Genomic DNA, 9503 nt, shown 5'->3' on the forward strand with positions numbered 1-9503 from the left:
TCGATTACTCTATTGGAGACTATACATACACTCTTCCAGTTAAACGATTTGAAATCCTTCACTATCTAACCCAACCGATGACTTGAAATCCTTCACTATCTAACCCAACCGATTAATTGGTGGTACGAGATTATCTTCTTTAAGGTGTATAGGAGACAAAACAGTTAAAAAAATTAAATATAACTCTGTTTATTAATTAAGCAAAACACTGGACAGTACATACTAAATGGTTAATACAAGAACACGAGTTTCAAAATATTAAAAAAAAATGCCAATAAACAAACAAGTACTACTATCATATATAAACGGCAAAAGATAATAAAATTATTTTACATTATAAGGTTTCATGCTGTCATCAGATTCTTGAAAGGGGGTTCTCTCTGTTCTAATGGTCCATGCGAATAATACATCGAAGGCTTTCCCCTTTAAGCATGTAATCAAAGGCATCATTGATCTTGGAAAACGGTACTGAATGTGTTATGAACTTTTCCAATTCAATTTCCTGCAATCAATCAATATTCAATAATTTAACTACTGATCTGAAAACATTAAAATGCATCCAACATTGCCTTGATAGAATACCTTGTTCATGTATTTCTCCACAACTGAAGGAAGATCAGAGCGAGGTTTGTAGTTTCCAAAGAATGTTCCTTTGAGAGTCCTTTCATTCAATAGATTGACAGGATGAGTCTTGAACACTGCATCTTTATGCGGCACTCCCACTAGCACTGCTACTCCCCAACCCTACATCCATTCATTATCATCCAACTTCATTTGTTTCCCAATCAGATCAACAAAGACTAATTATGAAATTAAGAGAGTAAAAGCTCTTACATCATGAACGCATTCGAATGCAGAGATCATGGCATCGATGTTTCCTGTACATTCAACACTTCTATCCACTCCTCCCTCAGTCATCTCAGCAATCACCTCTTGCACTGGTTTCTTGTGGTCTTTTGGGTTCACAAATTCAGTCACTCCAAATTTCTTAGCTGTTTTTCAGATTAAAAAACCAACAAACTTATTAGCCAACTTCTCTAAGATTGATCCTCTTAATTTGAACAAACTAAATGTGATCTCATTCTCACTCACCTTCTTCAAATCTATTCGAGTTCAAATCGACACCTATTATCCTGGAAGCCCCTGCAATCCTAGCCCCTTCAGCAGCCTAATAATCACATTCAACCCAGAAGAACATATATAAATAACTAACTTCCATTGGAATGATAAGCAATTTGCAACAGAAGATTAAGATACTTACAGCAAGGCCTACAGCTCCCAGTCCAAAAACTGCCACAGATGAGCCCTTTGGGGGCTTTGCAACATTGAGGGTAGCACCAAGGCCTAAAGATCAAAACTTTTTAGCAATCTAATTCACACTTGTGGATATATAATATAGTGAATGATGGTAGGTTGTGTACCTGTGGAGATTCCACAGCTGAGAATGCATACTTTGTCCAGTGGAGCCAAAGGGTTTATCTTAGCAAGGCATCCAACATGAATCACAGTGTACTCACTGAAAGTAGAGGTCCCAACAAAGTGATAAATAGGGTTTCCATTGATTGAGAATCTTGAATTTCCATCATTAAGCATCACTCCTCTGTCAGTATTAATCCTGAGAAGAGTACACATGTTGCTTTCTTCAGATTTACAGTGAGCACATTCCTTGCATTCTCCAGTGAACACAGGCAGAACATGGTCCCCTGGTTGTAGATCTGTCACACCTTCACCAACACTCTCCACAATCCTGATTAAACAGAATTTCAGAAATTAAAACGAAAAGATCTTAACATTCTAGAAATTAAATTGATGAACATGGCAAGAGTGAACTTACCCTCCAGCCTCATGACCATAAATTCTAGGAAATAAAGGATTTTGTCCCTGAAACAGAAAAGGTTGAGCTTGAAATTTCATCATACAACAAATGTGCAATTAAGATGATATCCTAAATTGAAAAGGAAGAGTAAAGTACCTTGGCTTCCCAAAAGTAAACATCAGTATGACACAAAGCGGTGAAGAGGATCTTAACACGAACTTCATTAGCCTGTGGAGGAGCAACTTCAACTTCTTCAATCACAAGTGGCTTCCCTGCCTCCCATGCCACAGCAGCTACACATACACAATTCCATTAAAGATATCCCTAAATATTTTAACAAATAAAACAGAGATTCCTATAACAATCTTTGATCAGTAATCCCAATTGTAAATGTGAAAACATACCTTTGCATCGTATCACCTGGCCAGCAGTGCATGCCATCTTTGCTTCTTACAATCCAAAAACAAGAGAAAGGATTTGATTTTTACACAAAAAGAAAACAACTTTAGAAATGTTATTGAGTTTTAAGCTGTTGGTGGGAAATGATGCAACTATGACTAAGGTATTTATACCCATCATCACTGATTGAGTCTTTTTGGAGTTCTCTTTTTTCTTTAATATGATAAAAGATCAGTGGTTTTGTAATATCGGCAGGCAGCCGATTTCCGAAACCATTCCCGGATTTTAGTTCTTTGGTTTCTTTTCTTTTGTATTCTGGTCGCTGGTTTTGCCGTTGGGTTTATACTACTAGTGGATTTTTTTATGATTTTTTGTGTGTAGGGTAATTAATTTATTAGTTGTTATATTTTGACAAAACACACTGTTTAGTTTATGTGTTTTTAAAAAACACATGGTAAGGTCTCTAATTTTTTTTTGGTAAACTGTTTAGTCATTCTGTCTGTTTATTAGAATTTTTACCGTTTATGAATTCGGAAATGATTAAATTACCCTTTACTATTTACCTTCAAATTTCAGAAGATGAAATCCAATTTAGAAGAAGAAGTTATTTGTACGGAGAACAAGAAAAAGAATACAGACCCAATATTTACGAATTTGAACGATTAAGAAGAAAATCAAGAAGAAGAACACTCAAAATTTGATTTTAGATGCAATAGAGTCTAAAGGAAAAGAAAATAAAGGAAAGAAGAACGCAAAGATGAGAAACAATGAAGATAATAGTCTTATATAGTATTTGATTTTGTGGTAAATGGTAGTTAATGCTTTACATTTTTATTTTAAATAGATTTTGACTCAAATCCAAATTGACTAATAGAATCTTCATGAGAGTCTAACGACAGGGGATTAAACAGTTCACCGAAAAAAATGTTAGGGACTAAACAGTCATCGAGAAAAAAGTTAGAAACTTTACCGTTTTGTTTTAAAAAATATAAAGACTAAATAATATGTTTTATCAAAATCTAAGGACTAATAAATTAATTACCATTTTTTCTATTATATCTAATTGATAACTAAAACGGAAATCATAAAATATTAATAAAAATCAAATAAAAAATAAAAAATAATGGAATCAATGATAGTATCCCTTTTCCAAAGAGGTTAATATCATAGTCTGGTCTAGGATTGTAAATGAGCTCAACCGGTTATAAGCGGTTTGGTGGTTGGCTCGATAAAAACTCAATTTAATTTATAAACAAGTTGTTCACGAATACGATTTAAAGGCTTAATTTGTAAACGAGTCGTTTACGAATATGATTTAAAAGCTTGATTCGTAAACGAGCTGAGTTTGAGTATGACAAATCCAGACTCGGAAGATCGCGAGCAATCTCAGTTATAGACTCATGAATAAGTTCATGAAGTGGCTCAATATAACTTCGTGAATAAGCTCATTAATAATATCGAATATTATTTCCTCAAAAAAAAAAATCGAATATTATTTATATTTAGTAATTATAATTTGATATATTTTATTTAATATTATAGTGCTAAAATATGGGACAATTACAAAACTAGCACCTTTTAAGGTGTCCGTTTTCTTTTCTAACCCATTTTGAAAAACTAACCAAAACTAATGCATTTCATTAACTAAATTCCAACCTTGCCATCCTCTCTAACCTTTTATAACGTTGTCTTTCCCCCCATTTTCCTCTTTTTCTCGCGCGCTCGCTATCTCTCTCTCTCTCTCTCTCTAAAGAAGAAATCAATTTACAGACAACGATCTATAATCAATCCAACCCACAGTTTGTGCTTCAAAATTTTATACACAATCATGTAAGTTTTTCATTTATTTACAATATTTAAAGTTTCGTCCTATTCATGGTTAAGACGTAGCACTTTGTTTCTCTAAAATCCAATGTATATTGTTGCTGTTGCCTATACATGTTATTCCTGTTCGTGTGAATCCCTAAAAACAGTGACATTGTTATAGGAAGATGCATTTGGTTTGTAACTTGCGACTCTGCGATTTTTCCCGAAATCGTCGATATACGTCGATATCTTATGAATATCGACAGACATATCGGCGTCGATAGCTGATGAATATCGACGTATATCGACCTCGGTTAAATGTGATTTTCCATAATAAATCATAATATTCAAACACAAAACACATAAAACATAGATAAGAACAATATTTTTATATTATAATAAAGAAAAAAATACATAAACATCAAAAAACGAACAAAAACACAATAAAACATAAGAGACAAACACAAAACACATAAACAAAAGAGAAACAAACACAAAACACATAATAACAAAAGTACATAAACATTAAAAACAAAAAAATACATAAACTAAACATTCAGGTACTCAGGACCCAACAGGGCGTCAGCGTAGTCCATCTTGGACTTCTCCAACTGCCTTTTGAGGCGCCTGATTGTCCTCTTGAGCCGCCTGTTTTTTTCCTTAACTGACTCCAGATGGTCAGTCATGGCATCTGCAGCGAAAGACATGGTATGCGCCATGCCCCTCATGAAGCGGATAATTTCGTCCGTGTCCCCTTCACGGAACGAATCGCTGAACGAAGCTATTAGTGCTTCGAACTCAGGAAGAGTAGGTGGTGGTGGTGGCGCTTCCATTTTTGGATAAACTAGAGTGTTTAAGAGTTTACTAGAATGAATAAAGGGACAATAACTATGAACAGACAAAGCATCTATTTATAGGAGAAAGAACCGTAATGTTCATGGGGAATCTCAACAGACAAGTCTCATATTTAATGCTTAGAGTGATATTCGAAGAACAGTGAAAGTCAAAGTGATCATTACCTGCATTTAATGCTCATTAACATATCATTCTAGAAAAACGTCTTTTGATCTTCCGTCGATATCTGTCGATATATGATCAATATCGACAGCTATCACGAGAATGCATCGTAGATATATGTCAGATATCGACGGAGGAGTTAGTCGATATGTGCCGATAGGTGTCGATATTTTTGTTGTATCGACAAAAATCGACGTATCTTATAGTTTGAAATGTGTATACCATGATATGTTTCAGTAGCTTTCTTCGTTAAGTTACAAATAATATATAATTTACTTCTTTTTTTATGATAATGCAGAAATATGTCCACCCCGAATACTTGTCTGTGTATGCTTTCGTGGGATGGAGAATGGAAAAAAGAGGGGCCCATGGACACAATGATATACGTTGGTGGTCAATCGAAGATGCTCCATTTTTCAACGCCAACTGATTATCAAACTTTGAGAGATAGAATTCACGCTTCGTTGAACGTTGATGCAACCTGTTTTGACATACAAATGACAATGCACACAACATACGGTCCAAATAAACTTTTTTGGAAGATTAGCAGACATAGTGGATGACAGTGATATTGCTGGATTCGTTGAGTTTTGTCGATGGAATAAACCTGATGTGATGCTATTATATGTTTCTATGACTCCTCGAACAAGTGTTGTGGAAGTAAGACGACCAATTGTTGCTGAAGTACGGCGACCAAGTGTTGCGGAAGTGAGACGACCAATTGTTGCCGAAGTAAGACGACCAATTGTTGCTAAATTATGGCCACAAAATGTTGCTGAAGTAGAGGCAACCAGAATAAGTTCTTGTGTTCCCAACATAGCAATTGAGACTCGTGCTCCAGCAAAACATGTCATGAATCCATATACCCAATCTCCTCTTGGGCTAGACGATATTACATTGGATCACAATTATGGGTATGAGAATGTAGTGAACGGGGATGATCAAGGATATGGTAATGGCTGTGATAACGATGATCATGGATATGATAACGATTACAATGGATATGACAATGATGATCACGTATATGATAACAATGATCGCCAAAGATCCGTTTCAGAACCATCGATTGATAATGTTCAACCAAGTTTGAATGAGATTGATGATGAAGCAAGAATGAGAAGGAGAACGGATCCATTTCGGTATGTTCCACAAGTACCAGAGGAGGGAGACATTCTGATGAAAACTACAGAATCTTCGGGGGATGGTGGTTTGAAGGCGCACGATATGTTCAAAAGCAAACGAGAACTGCAAGATGCACTTGGGAGATATTCAATTGATAATATGTTCGAATGGAAGGTGCACAGATCAACTAAGTCTTTGTTTGAGGTCCGATGCAAACATGTTGACACATGCAAGTGGCGGGCTAGAGGTGGAGTCATACTAGGTTCAGATATGTTCATGCTCTGAAGAATTGATAGTATGGACAGTCACACTTGTGATAGGGGTGGACAACTATTGCCGCATCATAGGCAAGTGGGGAAACGAATCGCATGTATCATACTTAGTGAGAAGTTAGACATGGAGAATCGGGTGTACCGTCCAAGTCACATCATTTGGGAGATTCAAAAATTATTTTCAATCAACCTATCCTATATGCAAGCTTGAAGAGCAAGATGTTGGGCGGTAGATAGCACGAGTGGTTCACCTGAAGAATCATACATGTTGTTACCTGACTACTGTGAGACATTGAAATTTGTTAATCCAGGTATGGTGACACATATTGAAACTGACGATGAAGATCATTTTAAATTCTTCTTCATGGCTATGGGTGCTTCAATCCGGGGTTTTAACACACATATTTGCCTCGTTATATGTGTAGATGGAACACACTTAAAAGTTAAATATGGCGGAGTACTTTATGTTGCAGTTGGAAAGGATGGTAATAATCAAATTTATCCACTTGCATTCGGAATTGGTCCGAATGAATGTAATGAATCATGGGCTTATTTCTTCACCAGGTTGAAAGAATGTATTGGTGATGTTGAAGACCTAGTCATAATATCAGACAAGAATAAGAGCATTGATTATGTAGTCAATATGGTGTATCCAAATGCGGTACATGGAAGTTGTGCTCAACATTTAAAACAGAATGTGAAGGCTGAATTTGGGGGCGGAAAAAAGTTAGACATATCGTATTGGCAAGTTGTAAAAGCCTGGCGGACCTCTGATTTTTAGGAAAGATTCGCCAGACTTTGTAGTATATACCCGGGGGCAGCGGACTACCTAGAGGAAGCTCGAAGAAAGAAATGGACACGTACGTACTTTTACGCACGTTGGTATAACATTATGACGATAAACATATCAGAATCATTCAACGCTAGAATGGGAGATGGTAGACGTTTACCGATCACATTGTTGGTTGAGTATATAAGGACAATCCTCCAAGCATGGTTTCATGAGAGATGCACAAAAGCAGGTTTGATATTGGGACCTTATTCCTAGTAGGTCACGTCCCAGGCCAAAACACCCCACGACAACTCGTTAAACAATGTTGGAAATTCAGCAAGTTCCAAAACCCAAGGAAGAGCTTGTTTGTTGGCAGTGTTATCCAACACACAGCCAATGATAAAGTACAACATGGCAAATGAAACTGCATCCTGATCAGATTCATTGCTCCAAACAGTTTGCTGCATAATTGTGTCCACGTCTTTAAAGGTTGGTGTAGGGTTGCGTGAAAAAAACTTCTTCCTAAATCTGTCCGGTTTATTTAGCGCACTAAACCTTTCGGTAAATGCTTCCATGTCTCCAAACCGTAACCCACTTAGGAGTCCAAACTCCCAATCCCCAAATCTCAACTCAACACCTCTAACTTTGAAGCAAAGCTCCCTGAGTTTGAGGTCTTCACATATGATCTCCCTTGTTAAAAGGGTATGACAGAGGACTCCTGCAAATACTGTATTGGTCATCTCCAAATACTACCCGAAGCAACTCTTCCTAAATAGATTTACTTGGTTTGGTGTTAAAAGCTCCTTTATATGTTTTGCTGCTTCTAGGTTACACCTAACTGTGATGACGCTTTCCGTTCGAAATGCTTTTTTGTATTTATATTCAGATTTCTTCTTGGCTTTCTTCTTCGAAGAAGAGCCATACTCGTCTCTATTCCTCTTTTCTCCACGATCATGCTGGAATTTATTGCAGATATATCATCAGGTAACATACAATTTAGCTAATTATAACATATGCTAGAATGAGCTAACGTATGCTAAAATAAGAGAGTTATCGACAATTAGGTCGTCGGTATCTATGTTGTATCGACAATAGGTCGTCGATATGAATGTTCTATCGACCATTAGGTAGTCGATATGAATGTTCTATCGGCAATTAGGTCGTCAGTATCTATGTTCTATCGGCCATTAGGCTGGCTATATCTATGTATTATCTACAATTAGGTTGCCGATAGAACATACATATCGACACATTTCGACCAAACCGAATGACCTCCTAACACCAGACGAACCCAGATAAACCCTAACACCAGAAGAAGTAAACGAAATGAAATATTCCTTCTCAAACACAGCAAATGTACATACAATACAAGAGAGAATCACAAATGTAAAGTCAAGTTATTTACCCTCTTTTTCATCCTTCCTTCTGAATTCGATTCGTTGTCTAAGCTTCGTGTTCTCGCCATGTCCACTCGAAGTAACAGAGATTCGCCGGATGACATGTACAGAATCAGGTAATGAATCACCGGATCGTTAGAGAGAGGGATAGCGGGGTGTTAGGTTAGAGAGATGGAAGTTTGAATGTTAAAGAGCAGGGAGCGGAAGGTTAGAGAGGAGGGCAAGGTTGGAATTTAGTTAATGAAATGTGTTAGTTTTGGTTAGTTTTTCAAAAGGTGTTAGAAAAGAAAACTCAGCCCTTAAAAGGTGCTAGTTTTGTAATTGTCCCGCTAAAATATTATATTACAATATAAATTAGGAAGAATAGGGAATGAATTTGTTTTTTTTTTCTAAATGATCATGAGCTTCATAGCTTCATATCTTCATCGTATTCACTTCTCCTCCTTCCATTCCTCTTTTCATTTCCGCGTCCCTCCCCTCACAGTATTTTTTATTTATTGACTAAAAGTAGGTTTTTGATATTTATGCATGTAAAATTGTATTATTTCATTTGCTAAACATACTCTTATTTTATTTGATATTATTTCGTTCGTGAACAAAATATACAAGATGCTCGCTAGCAGGCTCATGAATAAAATAAATGAGCAGGTCACGAGCTAAGCTCGTGAACAAGATAAACAAGTTGGCTCATGAGTAGTTCGTGAACAAATGAGTTTCTAAACAAGTTGAGATCAAACACAAATTTAAGCTCGAACCAAGCTCGAAGCTCAGTGTGAGCGGCCGTGAAACCCAATTACCCTACTCTCGGAGGATTTCGCCAAATGGTATTTCTTTTTTACATAACACTGTCACTTACCGTTGTTAAGGACGACACTTGGCGTGTCCTTTCCGGTGTATGCAGT

The 9503-nt window shown here is 36.6% G+C and overlaps 1 protein-coding gene across 1 annotated transcript; it reads right to left on the reverse strand.

Moving 5' to 3' along the window:
• Positions 1-164: 164 nt before the first annotated feature.
• LOC136210065 (alcohol dehydrogenase-like) lies at positions 165-2523 on the reverse strand. Its single transcript, XM_066001722.1, has 9 exons — positions 2221-2523; positions 1973-2109; positions 1835-1881; positions 1422-1747; positions 1262-1344; positions 1093-1168; positions 835-992; positions 583-744; positions 165-502 (listed from the first exon to the last, which is right to left on the reverse strand). Exons 1-9 carry the CDS (start codon positions 2255-2257, stop codon positions 386-388), a joined length of 1143 nt encoding a protein of 380 aa, XP_065857794.1. The 5' UTR covers positions 2258-2523; the 3' UTR covers positions 165-385.
• Between the last annotated feature and the right edge of the window lie 6980 nt (positions 2524-9503).

Source organism: Euphorbia lathyris, chromosome 1, assembly GCF_963576675.1.
Source record: "Euphorbia lathyris chromosome 1, ddEupLath1.1, whole genome shotgun sequence".
Lineage (NCBI taxonomy): Eukaryota > Viridiplantae > Streptophyta > Magnoliopsida > Malpighiales > Euphorbiaceae > Euphorbia > Euphorbia lathyris.

Bases quoted from the DNA above. Each gene is read 5' to 3' on its own strand.
- LOC136210065 (XM_066001722.1), bottom strand. From the start codon at position 2,257: ATGGCATGCACTGCTGGCCAGGTGATACGATGCAAAG. The intron at 1,345-1,421 runs GTACACAACCTA...TTTGATCTTTAG, and splicing joins CAGCTGTGGAATCTCCACAG to GCCTTGGTGCTACCCTCAAT. The intron at 1,169-1,261 runs GTAAGTATCTTA...TGTGATTATTAG, and splicing joins TGGGAGCTGTAGGCCTTGCT to GCTGCTGAAGGGGCTAGGAT.